The following is a 26,607-nucleotide window of genomic DNA, read 5'->3' as shown; positions in this document are numbered from 1 at the left end:
ATTGGTATGAAGTATATTTTTGTTATAGTCATATAAACAAGACATATATTATAATAACAGTTGTAATTGTTGATATAGATAGTAAGCAATATATAATCTAACTCATACCAAAGTTTCTATGTACTTACAAGCAAATGATATGACAGTGCTTGAGTAGCTAGTTAAACCATCTTCCAATAAAAATAAGAGGAATAGTAATTTGTATCAATTTTCACAACTGATTTAGTTTACTAAAGAATAGGGAAAGACATATAAAACAATTTGCTGTGCTGCTTAAAATTTCTATACAAGAAGATCATGTAAGATGCTTGAGTGATAAAGGGCTGAAACATGGGCTTTATCAGGTCGAAGAGCTTGTGTCCTACTGAGATAGTCGCTGTGTGCTGCTGTCTTTCTGGGATGGGGACTGTGGAAGGTAAAGGTCCCTGACAGGCTCCCAGCCTGCATCTATCAGTTGGGTCATTTAATTATCCTAATTATTGTCTCGCCGTCCACCATGTCAGGCCACAGACCTTCGTTAGTGTCTGTTAACACGCTTGTCAGCTTCCCGTTAACCTGCTGGCTGCTGAGGTTGGTTATCATTTTTGTTATCATTCGTTGCTTTGTCCTCTTAAGATAATTAGTTTAGATGGCATCAATGTTTGATTGTCATGCTCGGCTTTCAACGGTGAATTTACTAGGTTTTTTCCCTACGAATTTAATTCCGAATGACCTATTTTCACAATAGCCTGACTATTAGTAAAAATTAAAAGAATCCTTTTAGGAGCATTAATAATTTTTATGCATAATTTAAAAAAAAATCATGGAAGTGCAGTGGGAAAATATCATGATTAATAAACCAAGCATTCTGTTAGTTCTGTAAATGTTTTGGAACACAACCAGAAGGAAGCCTTAAGTGTTTTCCTGGACAACAGTTTAGCTGTTGCAGTTGTAATGTGTAAGGAAATGGCTTCTGTTTGTAATATCTTATGTTCCTGATGTGTCATTCACATAAGCTGTATTCAGCCCATTTAGATACATTAATAACCGAGTCGTGGGGATTTTTATCTATTGCTGAGTTAAATTAATCCATAGGATGTGGGACCACCACCCTCCTGGGAAATGTATTACACCCCCCCCCCCACAATGCTTTGTGTATGGTTGTGTTCAGATGTAAATTGGTCCCCAATGGTTTCCATTTCAGTCCTAAGTCTCGAGTCGGTGGTAACATTAAAGTATTCATCAGGGTTGACCTTATCTGTACCCTTCTGCATTTTGCAAACATGGATTCATGCCCCCCCACCCCGAATGCCTGGCACGGTGATAAAGACACTGATGCTTCTCAGTCATTGACATCTTTCTTCATAGTTGTCTGAGTCCTCTGTATAGCACCTGTAGTGAACCCTCATCCTGAGGGAATCGCTTCGCATTTATCCTTGTTGAAATTCATTTTCCATGTGTCCACCCACACCATAATTTTACTTGCACCATCTAGTTTTGCACTCCAAAATTTAATAAGTTTATTGAGCATTCAGAAATTTGTGTGTTAGAGTAACTACAGAAGCGTGAGGTACTCTCCTAAACACCTTCACTGTAGGCCTTTTATCCAGCCCGTCAAAATGTGGATGTTTCATGTTTGTTTGTAACCTTTGTTACAAACAAATATGAAACACCACAATGTACCTTGAATTTCACCATACCTTGTATTCTAGGGTTACAGATTTATGATCAACAGTGTGGAATATCATTTGGAATTATAGGTAAATATTTCATTTGATTTCTTACCTTGTGCTCCTTTTATTCCAAGAAATTGCCTGGACTGAATTCATGCTTCTACAGAAATTTTAGCAAGCAGAATTTCCCCCTTCTCCGAGATTGTTTTACTTGCATTGTCATCGAGAGAAATATTGATAGATGAGTGATTTTGACAGTGATGCTCTTCAGCTTCAGTTTAGATCAGATGGACTGAATCAGTGTCTAAGCTTGGACCATTTTTGCAGGTTTTCATGATTAGCATTTGAAAATTGGCCTAACCGCCTCCAAAAAGCTGATCATGTGAAGAGCTTTTGAGGTCTTGTGTTTGGGAACCTAGAAAACACAAGGCTATGGCGGATCAGCACTGGAAGAAGACGGTTCCTCTCTGAGAGCAGAGCAGGTCTGGGCGTTATTTAATTACTAGGTTATAAGCAAGGTTCGTCTCTGACCTTTTTCCTGGTCCCTTGCGGGCTCGTTGCACAGCGCCTGATCTGACGTGCTCTCCTTCTGACTCATTAGCTAATATTTATAGCATGCCATGGCTAACAAACCTGACAGTAGCGTAATAAACTCTCCGGGACGGGCTCCATTGCTTGTCGGATATCGTGACTGTCTGAGTGAAAAGGTTAGCCCACCTCCTCTCCTCTGTATCCCTTTCTTTGTCGCATTACACTGCATCCAGGTTGATGTAAGAGAAGATCCACTGCATGTGTTCAAATGTAGTTGTTACTAGTAGGATGGTAAGTTCATATGATGGTAATAAGTTTTATATGCAAGCGTCTGCCTGACTTGGGAATTTAGTTTTAATTATTCCTACTGCAGCTACTAACCTTCAGGTTACTGGTCACTGTCTTTAGCTGTTATCTGCTGATCTAGTGTTACATAGTAATTACAATTGTTAATATTACACACCTGTTATACACGTATTTGTTCTTATAAATTTGAAATCTTTCTGTTTAGTCACTGTGATATTGAGAGGCATAGAGTAATCCTCAAGGCTGTAGGAACACGTGCTCTTGGGCTTTTACCTCCTGTTAGACGGGAACTGTCGTAAATCTGGTCAAACGCAAGACAGCACCATTACTATAAATGACCAGCTTTCAGATGGGAACCAAGATTGATGGATAAAGTTAAATTGTATTAGCTATGCAGTTTAAATATTTTACACAATCTTATCATAACTGTTCTTAACAATTAAAAGTAAAATAGAGTCAAGTCTTCCTCAGTATATGTCATGTAATACCCCCCCCCCCCCCCCCCCCCCTCCGGGTGCTGGTCTCAATGCCTTTTCTGGACTGTGGGTCAGGAAATCTGTGTCAGCCATTCTTTCAGTTGTCCTTGGCTTAGCACTCACCTGAAGGTAAATGTTTATGACAAAATTATCATTAAAACTCTGCAGTTTAATAGGGCCAATTAAAACTATATCTTCATTTCCAACCAAATGAAACTGCAGGCTTTATTGGGTACCAAAATAATGGAATGCAAAGGTTGGACGTAAGGCGTTAACCCTCGTCTGGCCGGATTTTGGAATTTGGAATCTGGTTGAAGGCTGTAGTTGTCTTTTTAGGCAACTTTTTCAAATAATTTACATCTGGTTTTGTCAGATTGTTTTATCAAAACATAAAATATCTTATTCTTTCTTACCGTTTGCATTTGGTAATTTTCAGTTACCTGTTAATAATTTTTAAGTGAAGTAATGTCAGAAACTCCGCAAGATATCTCAGATTAGCACACGGTGGTCTGTTTTGTCAAGACAAATTAAATGCTAATGGTATCAGCAAAGAACGATCCGATTCCCTCATCCCTGAGCTGACGTCAGAGGGAAAACAATTATTTCCTTGCTCCTCTGGCATGGCTCCAGTACTTAATTTGTCCTAGGTGATGACATTATATCTCAGTTTATCTACAAGGTGCGAAATTTCTAAAATATGTTTCAATCTGTACACACCGAAAAATGTCAATTTTCAGTACCATATTTGATAAGGATGCTTTTAAAGTATGACATACAACACTGCAAATCCGAGAGAACCCCATGTATTGATCTAGTTTTTTTTGCTTCTACTCTGATGTGTTTACTGGTTAAATAATTATGAATCTGGCCTGTAAAAATAACAGTAACTACTCCAGTAAATACTGCAAGTCTTTTATTGCATCATAACCTTCCTTATGTGTACTTTTATTCACATCTGTGAGCTTGTTAATTTTAAAATCCCACTCATGGGTTTTCATTGAAAAGATGTTTTTTTTTTTTCCCCGCACGCGCGCACACAAAAAATTAGCGTGCTACTGTGATAGTTTTCTCTGTGCTTGTCGGGCTTGGTTAAACTTTCTAGTGCTTTGATTTCTTTTTTTATATATGTTCATATTTATTTTGTAGGTTAAACTGCTGTCTGCCGGGGTCTGCTTGTAGATGGAACCGTACAATTTATACTATTCAATTAATACTATTTACTCAAGATACTCTAAAACTAGTGAGGGAAAATGATTTTACTTGTTTGTTTTTATCTGATATTCACAGCCAGTTGAACAGTGTTGCCTTGATCATACATTAGTTTTACAAACCTTGCAGATGTTCTTTATATTTTATGTTCAACCTACATGCTTGTGTAATATTAAATCACACACGACTCTTGCAGTAGCTATATGCCAGGAAAGGTCAAAGAGCCTAATAAGGTGTACATTGGTGTTCTATAATACCTGTCCATCCCTCTGTCCTGGTCCGGGTGTTTCGGGATCCCACTTCCCTGCTTTAACAAAGCAGGTCGATAGCTGTGAAACGACGAGGCTTCTGAAAATCCCTCCCCAGTTTGTCAGTGATTAGCGGAGAGGCTAAGCTGAATCGATAGGGGCTGTGGGATGAATTGACGTTGCCCTTTCGATATGATAATACCGAGAGCTGGGGAGGAATAATGAAGCTCTTAGACCAAGCACAGTAATAATAGTGAAATAATTGCCGGGCCTGTAGTGGCAACAGCCTTTTCATCCTCGCGTGGCAGATCCTCTGGGAAGGAAGCGCTGGTGTGGGGGAGACAGATGGGGGAATCGCAGTACCCCCCACCATGATGAGCAGTTATGGACTGGTCTTCCAGCAGATGAACCCTTGGATTTCTGCTAGTACAGCCATTAGTCTACTTGGTTTGCCTTGCTTTGTCCCCAAATGGTGGATCAATGCAGTTTCCTCCAAGTTGGGCAAGGTTATCTCAAAACTGCCATAAGGATGTGCGTCTACTATGTTAACGTTTTTTCTTTACTTCTGTTTTATACATGCGTTTATTGTTGGTTTCACAGTAGAAGAATGCAATGGAAATTCGAAGTCAAGATGGTGTCATACCTTCCGAAAATAATTAAAATGTCAGAAAAGATGTAGCTATTTCTGTGTTACATTGCCATACGTGTTTGTATTTGCTGGTGTGTTGAAACATGATCATGTTATTCACAAGGGGTGTGGATAGTGTTTATCTTTTTTTTTCTTCTGCTTTTAATAATGTGTAGGTATGTTCAGGCTCACAGGGTGCTGTTCATGCTAATTCCCTGCCTAATTATAAGCTCATGCATAGTTTTCTTGCCTTTTGCAGTGGCCCAGAAGGTTGTTGCTACCCGGAAGAAGCAGCAGCTATCCATCGGACCCTGTAAATCCCTTCCGAACTCACCCAGCCACTCATCTGTGTGTGCTGCCCCTGTGTCAGCCATGCACATTACCCAGGTGAGTGAGGACCCCCCCCCCGCCACACACACACACACACTTGTATCTAAAACCAGCAAGGGTGTTAAACCTATTTAATCTTTTGGCCAAGCTTTTGTAATAGCCAATTGCTATAATTAGGTGCTTGCAGGTGAGCATATTGACTGGAAAAAAGTATCTAAACTGTGCCAGAGTGCTTCAGATTTAACTCGGTTCTCTGTCCAGAAATGTCAGATTTAAGTAATTTTTTCAAGAATGTCTTACTCTTGTGTCAGTCTCTGCCTTGTCATTATTTCTTTCAAAAACTAAACTGAAATTATCTGTTGAAATGCAATGACTTTTCAACAGTTCGGTCAAATATATTAAACAGTTTCACCCTTTATTTTATTATAGAAGCCTACACCTAACTAGGAAATTCCACAAACTTAGGTACTAAAAAAGGTTGCGTCCCTGTGAGGAATGCAGGACAGATCCAGCTTTCTGACATTAGGACCTACAGTCAGTTAGCCGACTCCCTCTGCAGCAACCAGGTAGCCTCTAGTCTTCAGTAAAAGGCCGAGTCTGTATCGGTTTATTTGCAGTTTTTCTGTCTCCTTGCAGGCCAGTAATGGCGGTGGGGGCAGTTTGAGTGAGTACTCCTCTTCCGTACCCTCTACTCCAAGCACCAGCCAGAAGGAACTGCGTATCGATGTCCCCCAGACGGCTAACACGCCCACCCCTGTCCGCAAGCAGTCCAAACGCCGTTCCAACCTTTTCACGGCAAGTAACTCTCCCTATCTCCCTTTTAAGCAGTTTAAGATGGTTTAGGGAGTCCTATTTGTAACAGGAGGAAGATGAGTGAGTCTAAATGGAATGAGAGGTTTATGAGTCAGTATGTCGGTCTGTCATGTCGTTTGTCACTATTGCTCTCTTTGTCTATAGTTCTTTCTGTCTCTCTGTCTGTATGTCCCTATTTCTCCATCTCTCTCATGGATCATTAGGGAGTTCAGAAGTGATTATAAACTCAGCTGCAGATCAGATTCTAATTTAGATGTGGGGCCTGACAAATGATGAGTTTATTTCCCTCAGTGAAATGAGAAGCAGTGCTTTTAACCAAACTGAATCGCAGATGAGGGTCTGTAAGTGTGGGTGCTGACCGGGGGGGATTCTCTCTTCCCCACAGTCTCGGAAGGGGAACGATCCAGACAAGGAGAAGAAAGGCTTGGAGAACCGTGCGGACAGCATTGGAAGCGGCCGAGCTATCCCAATTAAACAGGTACCGTCTTGGTGTCCGTCTGGGCCCGGATAATTGGGGGCCGGCAGCGGAGGATTGTGGGAGAGAGGGGCTGTGATCAAGCGTCAGAGGGAAGCAGGGCGTTTGTTGCTCTCTCCTTGATTATCAGCGAAAGCAACACACTTGACATCAATTAGAGGCAGGTTCTCCAGTGTATTGAAATGAGATCATTAGGATAAGGAGTGGGAAGATCTCTGTATCCCCCCCACCACGAAGATGGGGGAGCAAAGCCAGATGATCCTAATGAAGTACTGTCCACGGCTTGGCATATGGCTCTGGCTGGCTCTCAAAGGCACAGGTTATCCTGCGGAGCTGAGCCCTTTGATGGGGGTGGGTGGCGCCCCCTCGCTGCGTGTGAGAGATGGCTCTAGCAGGCCTTCATTTGTCACAAACACAGTGAGAGCGGCATGTTTGGGGGGGGGGGGGGCTGCGTCTCCTGTGTGCTTCAACTGGAGTGTAAAAATCAGGCAATTAGCACTGCTAATCGTGGCCCCTCGTGTCAGCGCCGGGCCTTGTTTGTAATTTTCTAATGAACAAATTGCATCTCTGATTAGAGCTGCCTTTAGATGAGATCTGTTTATTAGCGCGCTGCAGCTGTGATTAGCACGCTGCGGGCTCGCGGGAGCACTGTGCGTCGCAGAAGGAGAAGGCTGCCGGAGCACAGAGGCCGGTGCTGCTCACGTCACACCCCCACCTGCCCCCCACTGGACGTAAACGTCAGGCTCCATACAGGGGATTAGGCCTGAACTGTTCAGACCCATCTTGCTGTGAAAACTAAAAAGTTTTTAAAATTTGATCTGACCTGCTTTCAGAATTCACACACTCGAACGAGAGTGGGATATCACCCCCAGCACTACAGGTGCCTGTTGAACAGTAGAGGTCACTGTAGAGCAATTGATCAGAGGGGGTACACCATTCCCTTGTCCCCCTGCCCGATCTCAAGCCGGTTTATCCTCCGCTGGTCGCGTGGTATGAACTTGGCATCGCTTTTTTTTTTTTTTTTTTTTTTTTTTTTGTGAAACGTAGTTGATGTTGAAGATTTTCTTTAACCACATAAATTCTCTTTCACCGTAAGCGTTGTGGGAGAAGCTGAAATGTGTTTTGTGTGATTAGTTTAACAACTAAGCAGTGGTTACTGTATCTAGACAGGGCAACAGGGCAGTATTTGGGATCTGTAGAGCTGATTTGGATGTCTGATGCAGGAGGGCTGTGACCTAAAATCAGTATTACAATATTTTTAAGTATTTACTTTGATAACTATAAATATTTTTTCCCATCCATCCATCTATTTCTTGTAACTGCTTATCCTATGCAGGGTCACGAGGGGTCTGGAGCTTATCCTGGAGGCTATGAAACAATCCAGGATAGGGCATCAACCTATCGCATCGCAGTGGCACACTCACACAACAGTAATTTATTTAATCCTGCAAAATTAAGAATATTTGCACAGCTCCCTGAAAATGTATAGTCAGTATTGTTGTACACGTTACGATTGTCTTAAAATGGAATTCAATTATTTAAAATACGCAGTTATTAAAGCTGAGGCTACATACAGCACTTCATGGGTGTTGTAGTTTTTAAGGGGACAATTCATTTAAATAAATAGTAGGAGAAATATTTAGAAATATTTATTTATCAAGAAAATATTCCCACATTAGTAAATTTCAGTAGTTTAGTGCCGTTCAGTGTCGCATCTGTAAATTCTTGGTTTACTACCTTACCCATGTTTGCGTTCCTTGTTTCATTATTAAAAAATGTCTCTAATAGTTGTATTTTCATTTCAAATTCATCTTTGTTAATTCTTGATTATTTCTGGGCCTGTTAGGTTGCAAGCAGATCTACCCAGATACAGACATGTGTACCGTGAATGTGGAAGTTGATGTGGCTGCTATCTTGGGGCATCACTCTTAGTGTTGTTTCCCTGGGGAACCGGTGAGGTTGTCTGGGTCATTGTGGAGGATGCTGAGCAACATGGTGTTACACTGGGTTTTGGGAATGTTCCTTCAGGTTAAAGCCCACCCAGCCGTCGTCCGTGCTCAGGCTCCTTTCACATCAGCGGTGTCGGCCGCTTTACGGCGCAGATTCTCTCTAATTGGACTCTGTGGAGAGGTGGCGAGTGTTTGGCCAACAGGAGCAGCAGAGCCTGCCGTGGCGCTAATGAGCGAGCTCACCACGGATGGAAACAAAAGCCGAGCGGCCTCCGCTCTGAGGCACGCGACAGAAATTAATTTTGGAATTAGACGTTAATTGTTTTGATAATTCCCTGTGGTCTTTCCTCTTCTGAATGCGCTCGCGTCGTTCTCCATCTCCCCCCCTGCCTTTCATGAACTGCGGTGGCTGGTCGGCAGGCCAGGCGGTCAGGCTAATTAGGCATCTGGGGGAGGGTCTACCTGTCCTTCATCGGCTCTTGCCTCATGTTTGCATTTATGACCGCTGGCCTCCATTCACCCCTCTCAGGCACCCAGGCAACACCCCTATATCCCTGTGCAACACAGGCGTGTGCCGATCTGTTTTTTTTGTTTTTTTTTTTTTTGTTGTTGTTGTTTTTGGGCATCTGCATTAATCGCGTTGGCAGGTGTCTGACTGTGTTAGCTTGGCTGTGGAGCGTCCTGTCATGGCGTGCGCCATGCACCTAACACGCTCACTGCGGGGAGCGCTTTTAATTGTCAGTCAATTACCTTTTTATTTCCGTTAAGAGCGGGTTTTAAACGCATATTTATTGCTGGGCAGCATTCAGTGGCTGTCCGTTTCCCTCGTTTATTAGTGCCATTTTAACGATCGGGCATCATTCACTAGCTAGTTATGGGCCAAGGTCACTGACAGCGTGAGGCTGGATGAGTGCAGAGCCCCAATTTTTAAGGTATAATTTCCAGTGCAGCTGGGACCACGGTCAGTGTTTTCCTTCAGGTCCTCCCTTATGTGAGTTCTGCGGCTCGAAGCAAAGACTTAGTGTAAACACCCAGAACTCTAGTGGTCGCTGACCCCTGGGTCAATCTCCCAGCATCTCATTCTGACCCACTCCGCACAGCCAGCGATGGGGTGACGCAGATCTGAGTGTAGCCTGACGCCCCCGCCAGGTGGAGCGTGTTTGAAGTGGGGCCGTGCCTCCGCCTCCGGCCTGCTCTCATTAGCAGCCCATTGTTCTGACTCTCAGCTACAACGAGTCGTTTGCCTTCATTACAAGTCACACCTCATTAAAACACACGAGCCGTCTGATGGACACGGACCCATGGAATGAGGCTGGATCGGATCAACGCTACACAGTAATTAGGCAACTAAACTGAGTTTTTCTCCACTTTTTAGGTTTTTTTTTCCCTTAGTCTGTTTGCGCTAATGTGACTGCACTTTGTTTAATCCTATGTGCTTGAGTCTGTCCATGCAGATGAAGACTACATGTGTATGTCTGTAGAGTATATCAGGGCTGGACCAGATGAGAAAATGTTTAGGCAATCCCTACAGGGCCAGGCTCATTCAGTAGGAAACTACTGGAGTGCATTTGTTCAACCAATTAAACAGTGCAAGAGCAGGTCTGTTATACTTCTCAAATGCCACACGACTGGATCCACTGAGCTTGAGTCTGCACTGCAGCTTGTTAAGGTGCTAATTAATGTACGGACTCGGAAGCTTTGTTTACACAACCTGTTTATTGCACGGACGCTACCAGCATCTGTTCCTCATTTCTAATTAGTCGCTAATTACCAGAGAGGCTTGAGCCTGTTGGATTTGGCCTGATGGGGCATCATGTACAAGTGTGTGATGGAGGGTTTAATGGCCATTCTGGTCTTACCAGGGAAGGAAGCAGATTGCTGGGATAAGGAGGTATAGCTGTGACGGGTTGGACGGGGTATGAGAGGCAGTAGCAAGGGAGCCGGTTCAGGCGAGAGAGGCAGAAATGGTCTCATGGTGATAATGATGGTATTAAGCAGGGTGCATTGTGGCATGTTAACCCCAGGGGAAGTACGGATACACATGAAACTGAGATACTCCACGTAAGTAACGCCTTGGAAGTCAATCAAAACCTGAGGTGTAAATCCGATATACGAAAAGTCATAGATCGCCTGATCATCAGTGTAATCGTGTCAACATTCGGCCTTTGAGAAAGGCCCTTAACCCCAGTTTCTCCAGGGTTCCTGGATACTGGCCAACCTTGATCCCTGATTGCAAGCTTTCCTCACCCGTATGTCAATTTGGACAAAACCGACTGCTAAATAAATATGCACAGTAAAGATCACACAGAAGTTTCTGTCAATCCTTTGGCTGCCTTTGGGAGTGTGGAGTCTGTCCCAGGCAGCATCAGTGTTTTGGGTGGTGCAGGCTCAGGTCAGAAACAAACCCCCAACCCTGGAGGTGTAAGGCTTGTGCTACTATAAAAATTATATTCATTTTTTTATTTGTTTGCAGTCTTCCTAAGATAGGTGTAATTGTCTATTAATCTCACGATTTGTTGATTGTAATTTCCTGGCCAGTGTGTCCATATAGATCGCACCAAGAGTTAAGTGTGTATTCATCTGTCTAGCCAGTATCCTGGGGTTTATGTGCTTTGTTTCCTGCATTAAGGCTGTGATTAGTTGTGGTAAGTTTCTTAGAAATGAGATTTTGATAGTGTAGTCCAGATCTCCCTTTGAATATAGTGTGTGAGTGAGAATTCTGTTGGTTATTACATTGCATCCAGGTTATCAAGTTCAGGGGTGTTGGTTGAATATGAGCTTCCCAGGTTCATCTTCCTTTGAATGCATTGGCATGATGATCTATCCCAAGTTTTCTAAAGATAAAAAGATACACAAAAAGTGTCGTTAGTAAAATGTCCTGCAAGCCTGAAGCTCTTGGTTTTCATGCACGTTCCACACATTTCATTACGTGGATTTCTATGGGTTAATGTCTTATTGGTAAAAAACCCATTTTAATGGTAGTGGTTGTGGTCTTTGCACACACACTAAAAATAGTTTCTGCTGTATGTGTATATACAATGCTGTGGTGTCCACCCCCCCTCCCCCCCCATCCATTTTTTATTAACTGGTGCACCATGGCCCCTATTGTCATCTTGTGATTTTTTTTTTTTTCCCCACTGCAGTTTAAAAGTACATCGTGGCATTAATTTATTGTTTTATGTGAAGAGAAGGTCCAAGAGTGCACTGGTGGCCAAGTTTGCATGCCCGGATCCTGGCGCTTTGTTAAGAGTTAAATCGGATGGTTAATTTGGGTGGTATTTACCTTGTAATTCATTAGCTGAGCTCCGCCATTGGCGCGGGCAGGCTGTAATTTCACGCCTGGCCATAAAAGAGCTCTCATAATCTGCTTCATTTAGCAGCACAAGAATTTAATGAAATTAACTGCAGTCCTAATTAAGACAGTGAATATTAAAGAGCTGCTATCAAGCCCTTAACGAGAACGGCGAAATCCACCTTCCACTGTGTTTGAAAAATGTCATTTTGCCGGGACTGCTGGCCACCAGTCCAAGCTGGAGCGTTTTCGGTACCGATCAGTTGGTGGATGTCCCCTTTTGTGTAGCTCTGTCGGTTATCAGATATTGCCAGCACAACGAGATCATTTAATCACTGTGCAGTTGATATTGTGTGTGTATTTGTGCCAGTCTGATTGCGTTATTTCAGCCCTGCTCGTGCTTAGTGTGTATTCATATATTTTTAGGTAGCAGCATCTAAGTGCCCCCACAGCCTGTGTCCTGGAGACCGATGCCAGACAGCTTATGTCCCCCCCCATGCGCCGCCACCTCATCAGCGAGGGCGATGGCTTGGTTTTTATCTCCTATCAGGTTGAGGCTGCACAAATACGGTTTGCATGATTGAGTTTATAATTAATTACCCAGAACTCTCCTCGGATAAATCAGAGTTTTTTTTTTTTTTCCCCTTGTGTTTTATTTTATCTCTGTCTGCTGAGGTCTCCGGGGCCTGACCTTCCTTGTCCTTGCTTTGTTAAAGACGACCTTATCTGGTGTCCAGTGAGTGGTGTGTACATGTGCATGTGTGTGAGGGCTGAAATTGTATGGTTATTAATTTGCACATGCATCGATTTTGATATTTTATGTGTCTGAATGTGCGCGTGCATGTCGTCTTCTGTTTAAATATGTGTGCGTGCATCTCTCTGCTCCTCCCTGCCCATGCTGCACCCTCCCCTGGGGGCTGCCCAGGAGTGTCCGCCCTGGGATGATGGATGATCCCTGAGTCCCGCTGACCTGGTCAGATGGCCCCTGCGATATGGCACATGCCTTGACGTGGGCGGAGTCAGTCAAAGGCGCAAGGCCCCGTGTGGAGTGACACATTGCCAGTGCACAAACTACGGAGCCAGTTGAGGGGGAGACATCCTCTATTGACCTGCTGGCTGGGCTCTGCCCCCCACACTCTCTCATCCCCCCTGCAGCATTGTCCAGTGAATTACAATGGTCCCTGTTTATTTTCTATGCTGTCAGGCCATCCAGTCAACAAAGAAGCGTGGAGGTATGGAGGGTTAATGTGATTTCGGAAATGTTTTCTGGAGAGACTCCTGTTCGGAGACGTCATGCTGGGTGTGATCACAGCCTAGCCTGGCCTTTGGTCTGGCTTTGAACAAGTCAGAATCAACTTTACCTACCTCATTCTCACTTTTGGTTTTCATTTCCTGTGGGGAAAAGAAGGGCTGGTTATAATTAGCTTATCCAAGATTCCCTGAGGTACCAAGGAAATGCATTCTATTGGTGTTTTTGCATTTTATTAGTAGTTTCCCTGCATTTTTGGGTGCGTATTTTGGGTTATTGTTAAGTGTTTTGTTAAGTGGCTCTCTGGAGCTTTCTTTTGGACATGGGCTTTCCGTTTTTTTAAGCTCTGTGCTGTACTTGGATGTGTTGGAGCAAAATCAAATAAACAGGATACAGATGCATAAAAAATAATTGCCAATTTGCCTCTCCTTACAGCTGGACAGTTATAGCAGTGCTGCGTGTTTGTATAGTTTTCGATTATAAGGCAATTAAAGTTTACTAATTATGGACAATGATGAAATAGGGTCTGTGAGAACATAAAGGGTTAATGTGGCATGTTAACCCCTTCCAGTCACATGAGCCTTGAGGAAACAGTATTAATTTGTACTTATTCTGAGTCAGGCCCTCCCAGATGTAATCGCAAATGGATAACAGACTCATGCGATTGCATGGTGTGGGAGACTTTGTCAGGTGGCCTGAAGGTAGCTGCCTAGTAGTAAGACCATCCTGGAAGTGCTGTAGAGACAAATGCTTCCCGTGGCTGGGCCGACACGCTGTTCAATTAGCCTCCCGCAGGGAGTGATCGCCTGTCACCCTGACCACAAAGGAGCAAAATTAATAAAGCCACTTTCGAGTAGCAGGGGTGCATTTTGGGAGGTGGTGGGGGGGGGGGGGTCACTTTTCACGCTGGAGCATGTATTCACGGTCATGCAGCACACACACATATACACACGCACAGATTCACAAGCAGCAGCTTTGTAACGCCTTCTCGTCCATTATATTAATACTCACAGTTACTGACGGCTCTCTTGCCGCTGGCCGCCTTCTCCCTTTAAGATTTAAAGCCTTGTCAAATCATGTTTCCTCCAATGCAGGGTTGTCTGTATGTCCACTGCTGCTACTGTGTAGATGAGTGTAAAAGCCTGGATTTAGTGTCATGATTGACTTTGAGAGGTAAAACTGGGTCCGCAGAGAATGCAAAACAATACTCTTATGCAGCAAAGATGTTAGGTGAACGTGTGTGATGTGGTGTCACACTAGTAGCCTTTTGTACGAGCTCTGTCCCTGCGTTTATGGTAGCAAAGCTGCAGGGGTATGGCTGCCTCATGGGGAAAGGGTCATGCATCTGGCTGCAGGTGCTCGTGTTTGTTGGAAAAGGAGGTCGGATTCGTATTTTTATTTTTTTATCTTTAGAAAATGGACCTGCAGAATTGAGGAAAGCCATAGAATTTCTGGCATTTGATTTGATACACGCATGATGCAAATCATTACAGGTGGTAATAGAAGCAGCATATTGTGAGGGGAAACGTACGATTATATTATAAGAAAACATATTAATTATTATACGAAAACACATCTCAGAAATGAGCACACGACTGCTTATAATTGCAGTTTCCCCCTCAGGCCGCAAACAAGATTTATTCGGCTTTTCTCCGGCCAACCAAATAGATGCTGCTTGTTTGCAATTGGCGTCCTTTTAGCTGCACATCAGTCTGTAAGAATGACTTAAACAGGTTGTACAAACTTAACTTACATTTACCAGTTGGCTTGGACTGGTTAGGAAAAGTCAGCCTGGTAAACAAAGGATTCTGACAAACCGAAATAAAGGATTGAATTATTTTTAATGATACATGAAAGTACATATGCTATAGAACCGTACTCTCATAGTCTATAAGTGTGGTTCACTATGCAACAAATTAGTGTTGACACATACAGGATTTTTGATAAAACTAATAAATATCAACATGTAGCCTCGGTCCCTGCATGTGATTCCCTTTTAAATTCATGTGAATTGGAATATAATGAAGCACTTTGCTGTAATGACCGCTGCTTCCAGGGTCTCCATGCTCCTGAACAGCGCTTCATTGTCTTGTCTTCAGTTTTACTCCATTGCTGTGCTTTTTAAAATAGTATTTCCTTATGATTCATCTGTGTCTGTGCCGCTGGGGTCAGCATTAAATCAGGTTCAGACTGATGAACTGATTGAAGGAGCCTCGTGCTCCCCCTCTCTCCATCTCTCTCCCGCTCTCATTCCTGCACCGAAGAGTTGAAAGCTATCTCCTTGCTGCTGTTGAACTCTATTAATTCCTCTTGTCTGCGCCGTTAATGTTTAACAAGTCCGGCATAGTGACACAGGCCGGCGATCCGGTGAGGCTGCTAATCAGCAGACAGTTTTATTCCTTGAGCACTGATGAATTTGGCCAAATTGGAGAGTAGACAGTCGCCGGCAAACTGTGGCCAATGCAGATAGGAAAGTGCACCGAGAGCACTCCGGTCCCCCCCACTCCGGTCCCTCGTCTCCGGTCCCCCCGTCTCTGGTCCCCCGTCTCCGTTCACCTTCATGGCTGAGGTTTAAATTTGCTAAATGCACCTTTCCCAGACCTGGTGACTTTTTTTTAGGAGGGGGGAGGCTACTGGGACTTTTGATCCCGAATGACTTTGGGTTGAGCCGCTCGGATGGGCTATGAATATGCATTTCAATGAACAGAACCCGTGTACAGAAGCACACAAAGTTATCAGTGTACTAGGTTCTTTTGTATGAAAATAAAACCTTAATAGAAGCAGAGACCCCTTCTTCATCCCTGGTCAGTGTTTGCTATACATGCATGCAATCTCCATCTTACACTCCCTAGCCAGTCATGCCACAAACACTGGAGACCAGATCAATAAATCTTTGTTGGTAAATAATTGCTATTGAATAAGACTTTAATATAAATTTATGAGTGCCATTTTATCACAGCCTGAAGGCACAGCCTGATACCACTCCATGGATTTCCTATAGCACTTTTTTTAACATTAACGTTGTAAGATAATTATTTCAGGAAATAAGTAAGAACTTCCCTAAGTTGAGTGTAAAGTCGATCTGTGATAAGCGTGCCACAGCAGCGCCAAGCCCTGCCTGCTTGTCTGTCGGAGTAACTGGGCTCTCTATGGAGATCTTGAATGATGGTGAACTTCCCTCATATCTCTTCCAAAGTGCACAGTGAAAGCCTCCCAGAAACCAGCTAACTGGCATTCTTGGACAAAGACAAATACTAAAAAATAGTTTTCTGTGCTGAAATTTTTAAATTACTCTAGGCTGCCAGAGTATCATATTTGCAAAAAATCTTTACATGCAGACTCTTGTAGCCAGGGGTGTCGTTAAAGATTTTGGGCCCCATGAAAGCATATTATACCAGGCCCCCCAATCCAGACCAATCATCATGTTCCAAATTTTTTACCCTTTTTGGCGCCCCTGCTTATCCTCTCTCTGCAAACTGATTGGACATTTTTTTTACGTTTATTTCATTAAATGAACTTTGTGCTTAACCTCTGACCCTCTGCCTCTCCTCCAGGGGATGCTCATGAAGAGGAGCGGCAAGTCTTTGAATAAAGAGTGGAAGAAGAAGTATGTGACCTTGTGTGACAACGGCGTGCTCACCTACCACCCTAGTCTGCATGTAAGTCCTGCAGCTCTCTGCCACTTGCCCGATTACTCCATCGTTGAGGCGAATAACCACAGGCATCATGGAAGACGTTTTCATTACAGTACTGTAATGAAACTGTGGCACCGACAATTCAGATGGTTTTGGGAGAATGACCCCCACACCTTGTTGCTCTCCCCACAGACTCTCCCTGTATCATTGTCAGCTTACATGCAGCACCCGAGCTCAGACTGCTCCCCTTGGGTCCTTCCCACGTCTGCATGGGAGACTGCTGTGCGTGCACAGGCACGTGTCTGAGGGGGCGCCAGGCCAGCTCCTGCAGGGGCATGTCAATGCAGATGAAGCTGCGATTATGGGTGCCAGGCTGCCGTACACCTAATGGGGCCAGACAATGCAGCCCTCTGCAGTCTTGTTAGGCAGCCATGACAGCACTTGGCTGCGATTTGCCCTTTGTCTGCATCTTTTCATGGCATCGCCCTCGTCTCCCAGCCAGATACTTGCGTGTCCCTTTTGTTGTCATTGAGTGGCTGTGCAGGATGCCATTTATAGTTTGACACTGCTGGTTTTGTTTATCAGTGGAGTAGCAGCTTACACATTGAAGCAGCCCGACAGAAGCACTCACCAGCTCTTTCCCTTCTGATAAAAAATAACAAACTGCCCTCTTCAGGACTACATGCAGAATGTCCATGGCAAGGAGATCGACCTCCTACGCACCACCGTAAAGGTACCAGGCAAGAGGCCCCCCAGGGCTGTGTCCACCTGTGCAGCCGTGTCCAGCCCCAAGACCAATGGCTTGGCCAAAGACATGAATAACCTACAGCTGGGCCAGAGCCCTGGTAAGTAGCACCAACTACCACCATAACAGGATCATGTCTGATCTCCGAAAAATACACATACTAATACCAAGCCTGTTATAAACAAAGGGCTTATGACCCTGAGAGCAGCACTTAACCCTGCCAAGCTAACTGGTAAACTCAAGCTTGCACGGTGCTAACTGAATGTGCCTGACACAAAGATCCTGGTCTTACATACAAGCCAGTATCAAATTAATACCTCCAAGTCCTGGAACCTCCCTTCTGCAAGCATAATATGCTGTTGCCTGTCAGAATGCTCTGGTGGTCTGGAGGGACCTCTTAGCACACTGAGTTCTTAATCAATTAAGCCTGATTAAGCTGTTAATGGGTTTAATCATGATCAGAACTTAAGCTTGACATATTCCAATCCCAGGAGGAGTATCTCTTGAAATATTAAACGATCAGTGTTTTTAATTTTGCAGACACAAAGCAGTGTTATGAAATGTTTGTACAATTAAATATAGCATAACATGTTACTTGCTCTTTATTTTATGCAAATTAAGACTAATTTAACAGCATTTAACTGTCTTTTTCCCAGCTGTTAACAGTGAAATATGTTCATACACTTATATTGAAGCCGGTCTTATTTGCATATAATAACACTGTTCAGAAACAATTTTGAATAATAGAATATTATGATTGAAAACACAATTTGTCTGGATAGGCTCTACTCCCATAACCTCATGCTGAAACAGTTTTAACACTGCTTTGTAAGTTTGCAAAACAGTTCTCCTCCACTAATAATCAGGGCTACTAGTTGGACAGCTTCTCTTCCATTTAGTGCAAATCTACGGACGTACGTTTTGCCGTGGGAAGAGAGGTGTCCTTAGAATCCAACAGATGGCCCATGGACACTGTCTCTATGGTTACAGAACCACCGAGCTTCCTTTGGGGCGACGTATTCAGTGGTAACAGTGCATTGTGTTAGAGAGGGATGCCTTCGACTGATGTCGTGCTGTTCAGTCCCAGTGGGTCAGCAGTACTCTGCTCTGTTTGCAAGACTTCCATCTTTGTCTGACCCTAGACTGGCTCTGCTCTCCCATTCCTCCTTCCCCCACTCTCCTTCTCTCCCCTCACTTTATATAAATGTCCCCATTAACCAAAAGGTGCTCATTAGAGCAAAGGGAGTTTTATTTATTCCTTTCAGAGGAGATTAAATTGAGACGTGACATTTCATTCGGAGCTTCCCGTAGGCAGCCGAAGGAAGCTCTTCATATATCCGGAGACGAATCTCCGTGTTATCTGTCAATGCACAACAGGTACATTTTTAAAGCTTTACTTTCTAAGTGTGTGTTTAAAAGACGCTCAGTCACCTCGATGGATACAGATTAAAGGCAGCCTCCCCACATCGAAACAGTAATGTGGAGAGAAGATTAAGAAATCTCAAGGAATGCTGGACTGAACTAAAAAAAAAAAAAAGTATTTGATGACGATCACCGATTTTCACTGGTTTTACTTTGCCATTAAATGTGAGCAGAAAGTTAAATTCTCCCATCAAATAGTCATCACTGACGCATTTTTTTGTTTTTTTTTACCTACCTAACCCCAAATTTCCCCAAGGTCCAGAAAAGCTAGAAAATTTGTAATGAAATAATACATGCAGGTCTTGGATTAAGACAGTAGGTAGGGTGTTGTGTGGAATGCCAGGTGCAGTAAAGTCTAGAGAGACTATGAGTTTATAGTTCTTGTTTCTGGGGTCAAAGGCTCATGCACATTAAAAGTGTATCTTATTTTTTTAGACTATTGTGCCCGAGTTAAAATAAGTCACCCTGTAACATTTTTGACTTCATTGATGTTACCTTGTTGTTCAGCCGGTTATCAACGTCGTTAAGAGACACAAAATGGTAGCTAAATTGTCTACCTTTTGAACTGCAACCTTACTAAATCAGTCATTAAAATAATTGCTCTTCGGTGATAAATGTGAATCTGAGTGTTGATTAGTCCCTTTAGCACAAACTAATCATAATACATCACTCAATTTTTGTCAAATAAGAATCCCAATGGAGGGTTAACTCAAGTGATTGCACAGACACTAACTAGATAAATTGGTGGTGTAAAATAAGTTTTATAATTTTAGATTTACCACAGATGTAGGAGTGTACATTAGTATTCTTGATATTCATTTATTTGCTTTTGTAGTACTCACAGAAATCTACTGCCCCCAAAGGGAACCTTTTTTAACTTTGCTGTTGAAAAAATTAAGGCTTATTTGATTTTAGCAATAGTTGGTTTTGGTTATAAATAATTACCCTGAACACTTAGTGATTTAATCTTAGATTACTTCAGATTCCACATTAATTCCTAATCCATACCCATGAGAGTTAATGTTATTCTTCAGTACTAATCAGGAAGTGACGAGGTAAACGAATTGTCCATCCCTGAGAGGCATAAAATGACAGTTGTGGAAGATGCACAAGATTTTACAGTTGACACATTTTGAACATGCATATGAATTGTGCTGTTTACTCATACTGAGGAAACAAGAGGTGAAGTCCACTGTGTGCTCACCAGGAGGTTCCAGTCTCTGATGTATTTCAACAGGAAACAATTAAAACCCCATTTAGAAAAAAATACGACTTGTAAATGAGATTATTGGTGCTTTTTTTACACTCAGTGTTGTGAAAGGATGTGAACTTTTATCTTCCACCTCAGATTATGCTTCGTCATTGATGTGGCTTGACCTCCATTCATTACAGAGTTGCCGCTGGTTAGGATATTAATCTGAAACTCTGAATGTATGCATGACACCCCCTTCCCCCCAGTGTGCCCAGATGCGTCCTTTGGTACACGAGAACTGACATCACACACGAGCTGCGTAAGGCTGCTGTGTGCCTCTTTGGTCCTTGGGTTGCTCCCCTCGTGCCAGTACGCTGGTGATAAGTTCTGGCTATTCGCTGTCTTCCACGCCACAGGCTCTGTCAGCAGCAGCTCCTCTGCCTCCCAGATGGCCAGTGGTATCAGCTTGGTGTCTTTCAACACCAGGCCAGACGGCATGCACCAGCGCTCCTATTCGGTGTCCAGCGCTGACCAGTGGAGCGAGGCCACAGTGATTGCCAACTCTGGCATCAGCACAGGTATGGCTGCCCTGGAACCATGCAAGGACCCTTACGGCTAAAGGGGCCCTCCGACGTGCCTGTCGTTAAAGGCTGATGTTGTCGTGAAGATGAACTCACAGTTCTACTCCTTCCTTTCCTCTGCCTCCACCTTACTTCTAACCCTCAATCTCCTCAGCAATGGTCTGGCTGCTCTGTTATACCTCCCTCGTTTCTCCCCATCCATTCTTCCTCTCGTTTTCTCCTCCATATCCGTCACTGTATCTCTTATTGATCGAGCTGTCTGGTGCTAATGCCACCCTAACTGTTTATCAATGTAATGGCTTTGAGAGCCCACCCGTACGAACTCCTTGTTCAGTTTACACACAGGGGAGGACACTAATTAATGGGTGCCTTTCTCAACTAGCACCCAGTCTCATGACTGCAGAGGCAGATTGTTAATGAACACAGTTTTCTGCTGTATTTTGCTTTTTCCTTACTTTCACAGTTTACCGTCTTGATTATGCATGTACTTTGCTTGAAAGCAGAATCCACTGAAACACTCACATAAATAATTTTTCTTTTTTTGGGGGAGGGGGGGGGGGGGTGGTCAAAAATAGTCCTCTTCGAACAGATGAACATGAAAACTCACTAGGCCTTTTTTAAATAAAGCCTTTTGCTTCTCTGGTATTTAAGTGCCTTCTTAAAAGATGTTGAGGGTCATGTTGAAGCCAGATGAAGCCAGAAAAGCTGCACTTTTGGGGCCACTGCGGTGACACAGCGTTGGAGATGGCACTCAGTCCTGGCTGGCCTCCCAGTACACCTCTGCTAGCCCCATCCTCTCTGCTTTCCTCTAACTGTGTTTAGAATGGTGAAGTGCTTAAACTGCCTCCAGTGACCCATTCAGAAGGCTTGTCAGACACACAGCTGCTACCCTATTTCATTTTCCTTCCTTGAGGCCTTTTCAGCATGGGTAACTTGGTAGGGTTTTGCTGTGCTAAAAACTGGGCAGCTTTGCCTTGTTCCTGTAAAGACCTGCATTGATCTGTTAGGACAATGGCACAGCTGCCTGAGAGCTTCACTTGTCCTTTCCAGCTGTTACCCTCTAGTGCAATGATGTCATGCAGCTCAAACATAAATATTGTAATTGCTTCTGTTATACCTAACAATGATAATATGTGCCAATGTAGGTGACTGGTGGTGTACAGTGATAGTGGGCGATACAGTCATCTGTCTGATTAAACTGTCCCATGAACCAGTGAACCTGCTTGGATGGTCTTGTAACGTTTAGCTATACTTCATGACGTGTCTTTCTGCTCCCTATGAACTGCGGTAACCGTATTAAGGAGGGCCTACAATCCACCGCCTCCAGCACATTAAGTTGCTCAAATGAGATCTTGTTGCTTCTTCATAACACAACAGAAAAATCATTTAGTAAAGAAAGCAATTATCCAAAGCTCTGCTGCAGCGGGACCAAGGCCTCTAAGGAAGCCGCTGGTGGTGTTCCCTCAGGCAGCGAGATAAAAGATCCTCACCTTCTTTCTTCTGGAAGGTAGCTTTTTCCTCCTTTATCCCTCACTCTCTCTTCATCTCTCAATAGGGCACAGTGTGGCCTGAGCGTTCTCCAGCCTGTCTTAGGATCTTTATTCTTATTCCTGTCAAACCTTAGTTACACTTCACTTGAAGCCAACTTATGTCAAAAGGCAGTATCTGCTAATTCTCCTGTCTTACTGAAGCATATGAGCAACTGATGAGGAATCAATCAATTATGCCAGTAGGTTTAGAAAAAAACCTCAAGGGTCTCGATTAGAAAATACGGGTTTATATGCTCCATAGTGTATATGAATGAAATTCCATTGTCACTGTGGCAGTCAGTGGCACATGGAGTTTTCGATTATGGATTAAGGTCGTGGGTATAAGACAAGACATGAATTGGGGTTCGGCTGATATGGGGGTGGAGTCAAATAGGGTAAAGGATGAACATGATGACTTGGACTAACATAATTGAGTCTTTATTAAACTTGTTGACCAGAAAGCATCTTTTCAGAAGCACCTGGTCTTTGATCCTGGAGTTCTCCTTAGATGTTGTTTTCCCACTTCTGTTCTAGTAACACAAAGATCTTTCTCCTCAGCATTCCTGGACTTCAAATGAAGTCATTTTCATGACTCATTGCTCCTAAGAATTTGAAACATGATAAACTTGGAGGAAGGGCATTTTGGCAGCATTTAGCTTTGATTTTTGTCTTTGTTTAAGGTGAGGTTTAAAGCGGGGTAATTAGATGAGCTGTGTTAGTATTGCACCCGTAAGAATCAGTGCAGATTATAGATGGGGTCATGAGGGCGATCTCAGGATGAGCCACAGAATGGAAGACTCCAAATAGGGAGCACATAGAACATTGTCCTTCAGCCCTCAAACTAAGGTTGCCAGATTTCTTTTTCTAGCTTTGCCATAGACACAGCTCCGTAACAGAAAGCCAGGCCTTTACATTATGTTTTTGCTTTGTATTTGCTTAATTATGATGATAACCAAGCTAACAGTATTGGCTGCATGCGAGGTGGGGGGGGAGGGGGGAGGCTAGCTATAGGGAATGTACCTCGCTGGCTGAGCTCTGCAGCAGTCCAACTGGCTGACTAATGTTCCTATTTTACTCTCATTGTCTCCAGGGCAGCTCTACAGTTTCTTTCTATCCCTTTCTCAACGAGCCGAGTAGCTCGTTAGCGACTTGAGGTATGCGCCTGCCCCTTCGGGCCACACTCTCTGTCTCTCTAAATTAAGTCCCCTTGTCATTGGTCAGTCTTGCTGATGGCTGGAACAGCTGACTGTAGACCCTCGTTTAACATTGCATGGGGCTCAACAAAGCCGAAATAACGAGAAGAAGAAGCGGTAACACTTAAGGCTATGTTTTTAGTAATTTATAAATGCATTCATAACGCATAGGATTCATAAAGCATTATAGGCATAGCCATACGCATTTTTCAAAAGGCATAACATTATAGCCATGTGTATTATAATTTATGAATGCTTTATGAAGCTCTCATCTATAATGCACTGTCGACACCTTTATAATGCAGTATAATGGTCAGTATAAGCATTAAGGATGCTTTGTACTGCATTATGAAGGTATCTAGCGCATCATGGATGAGAGCTTCATAAAGGCAGTCATAATGCATAATAAACATGGCTGTAATGTGTGATGCCTTTTTAGTAATATTTATACCCATGTTTATAATGCTTTATGAATGCATTACAATGCATTATGAATTTGTTTATAAATAATTAAAAACATAAAGCTTTTTCGGTAACACTTAAGGTTATCTGCACAGCTGAAGAAAATGTATTTTAGAATCATTGAAATCTTTAACAAACTCTTTTTTGATACTAGAAAATCTTCATGTGACATCGAAGACTGAGGTCACATTTATCTTTGAAGTTTATTAGCTATTTAGGTAGTACAGACTTTATCACTGCTATGTTTCCAAGCTTCATGTGGCTGCTCATAATCTCATATAAAGTTGTTTTATAGATGGCACTCTATTAGCTAATGATAGGGATGCCTATGCCTTTGACCTGGCTTTTCGCCAATGGGGTATGGTATCGTACTATAGAGATGACCCCTCCTGACCTTCTGTCTGTGACCAGCCATCTTGGATGTAAAGAGGAACAGGCTTCTTTAGTTTCTGCAGCTGGCCTCCTGAAGAGTCCTTTGTTGTCGTGACTCTCAACAGGTGCACCAGGGAGTATTCAGGATGTACTCCGTGGCCCTGTGCTCAAATAAACACAGAGCGAGTGGTGACTGGATCTAGTTTGCGTTGGTTTTATGTATCAAGCATGTGGATATCAAGGGTGGTGAGAATTGAAGATGTTTGAGCGTGTCTTGTAGTGACAGGGGAATAGTTGTAGATGGTTCAAGATGGGGGTTGTACATACTATGAGGATGGAGTCCAAGTAGTCGAGGGGATAGAAGGAAGATGGGAGGAGAAGTGAAAGTGTAGATGGAGCGACGAAGACTGCTGCGAAATGTAGATGAAGGGACAGTTAATCAACAGTTAATTGTGTGCTTTGGGATGGCATCCTGTCAGCAGAGATAAGTTGTCGCGTTTTCCACTTGAGCTGAGACTAAATGATTGTAAAATAAGTTATAGCTGTCCTTGGGCTGTCTGGCATGGCGCGGGGCTGGGGGAGCTCTCTGCCGGAGAGGTGCCCCCGTCACCGCGGCCGCTCCGCCTTGTATTGATGTGAGCTGAATGTTATTTTATTCAGCCTCTAGTCACAGCTGTCAACTTCGTGTGTGAGGAGTGAGTCGGTCCCGATGGCCCCTCCCGGGGAGCTGCTCGTATGTGACATCCGGCGCCCGCCGGTCATAACCACTGCCGCCACTGGAGGGGGGGGGTTGCTCGAAGACCAGCCTGTGTCGGCTGCTGTTCAGAACCTGCTATGGTATTCTGTCCTATAATTGGAAAATGATGTGAGAACCCTCTGTAAGGTGGGGCTCTCCTGACCTCAGCTATAGCATTCTGTCCTGTAAGTAGATGATAATGTTAGAACCCTCTATGACCTGGCACTGTCCTTTCTGCTCACAGACGCCGGGCTAGGAGACTCAATCTGTTCCAGCCCCAGTATCTCCAGCACTACCAGTCCCAAGATGGACCCACCTCCCTCGCCTCACGCCAACCGCAAGAAACACCGGCGGAAGAAGAGTACGAGCAACTTCAAGGTGGATGGCTTATCTGGCACGGCAGAAGGTAGTGACTCGCCAGCAGCCTGCTGCCGCGGAGGTGTCTCTATGAATACTGCCATTTTTTTCATAAGTGTACACACCACACAGACACACCACACAGACACACCACACAGACACACCACACAGACACACCACACAGACACACAATTCAGATGATTGGGTTTTTTGCAGTTTATCCTAAAATCCTAACCCTGTAAAGCTAGTTTTACAATTAATGATATAAACAATTTATTGCCTTTTAATTTGTCTGTATTGCATTCAACGTCCAGCTTTTATTTTCTCCCTGATGTGTTCTTGCCATTTCCTATAACATGGGGTCAGCCAAGGCTTTTTTTTTTTTTCTTCTAACCATGCGTTTGACCCCCTCCCCCACTCTGGTGTTGCAGTCATTTTGGTTAATTAGTGAGATACTAATTTTCAGTTAATCACACCCACTTGGAACACTGACAGCCGATTTTATGCGCTCTGACACTTATCAAGTTCCAGACCCAGATTTTTAAGGCAACATGGCAACAAATTAAATGTTTGAGTAAAAGCGTTAAGTGTTTTCTTCGAGGGCGTTAATTTGGGGGAAAACAATAAATCTGTTTTATAAAGGAGTTAGTGTGTTAGCCTGAAAAGTGGGACTGCTTAAAATCAGTACTCTTTACAGTAGTAATAATCATGTTTAAATTTTGCCATTTACTGGCTTTTTTTTGGGGGGGGGGGGTAGGGGTGTACTGCATGTTCTTAGCTGTTTAGTTTTCTTAATGAATTATATCCTGGTGACAAACTGAGATGCAGCTGTAATGTCCCATATGTAACCTACTGTTGGGTAGGGGTTGGTGATCTCTAAAGCAACGTCTCTACGACCGTTGGTGTTAGTTTGCTGGCCGCCTTCTAGGTCCACATTTGGCATCAGGGACAGTAAATTAAACGTAACGATTAGACTTTCAGCTTTATTTGTCTAACTAGCGTACTTTTGCTTTGGGGGACAGCAGAGAGCCAATAAAAGTAAAATGTCATCTAAAATTCGCCAGATGTCATAGCGTAAATTTAGAACAATTGAAATTCAAGTGGTAGACAAGGCTCCACAGATATAACATTAATACTACATACATATGTGATATTACTTATACTGCATTATTAATATCAGCTGTGCCAAGCAAAAGTATGGAAACTTTGCTATTAATGTATTCTG

The 26,607-nt window shown here is 43.4% G+C and overlaps 1 protein-coding gene across 4 annotated transcripts in view; it reads left to right on the top strand.

The window, feature by feature from the left end:
- Window positions 1-26,607, top strand: part of agap1 (ArfGAP with GTPase domain, ankyrin repeat and PH domain 1) — a 97,466-nt gene that overhangs the window by 47,655 nt on the left and 23,204 nt on the right. For all 4 annotated transcript variants that reach the window (XM_048978481.1, XM_048978482.1, XM_048978479.1 and 1 more), the window contains 7 exons: window positions 5,310-5,437; window positions 6,017-6,175; window positions 6,579-6,671; window positions 16,713-16,817; window positions 17,470-17,638; window positions 20,569-20,730; window positions 25,270-25,431. In XM_048978481.1, coding sequence (XP_048834438.1) covers window positions 5,310-5,437; window positions 6,017-6,175; window positions 6,579-6,671; window positions 16,713-16,817; window positions 17,470-17,638; window positions 20,569-20,730; window positions 25,270-25,431 — 978 coding nt within the window. The remainder of the gene's footprint in view (window positions 1-5,309; window positions 5,438-6,016; window positions 6,176-6,578; window positions 6,672-16,712; window positions 16,818-17,469; window positions 17,639-20,568; window positions 20,731-25,269; window positions 25,432-26,607) is intronic.

This window comes from Brienomyrus brachyistius, chromosome 16 (genome assembly GCF_023856365.1).
Source record: "Brienomyrus brachyistius isolate T26 chromosome 16, BBRACH_0.4, whole genome shotgun sequence".
NCBI classification, from domain to species: domain Eukaryota; kingdom Metazoa; phylum Chordata; class Actinopteri; order Osteoglossiformes; family Mormyridae; genus Brienomyrus; species Brienomyrus brachyistius.
Note: the sequence above shows the minus strand (reverse complement) of the source record. Positions and strands in the feature narration are given on the sequence as shown.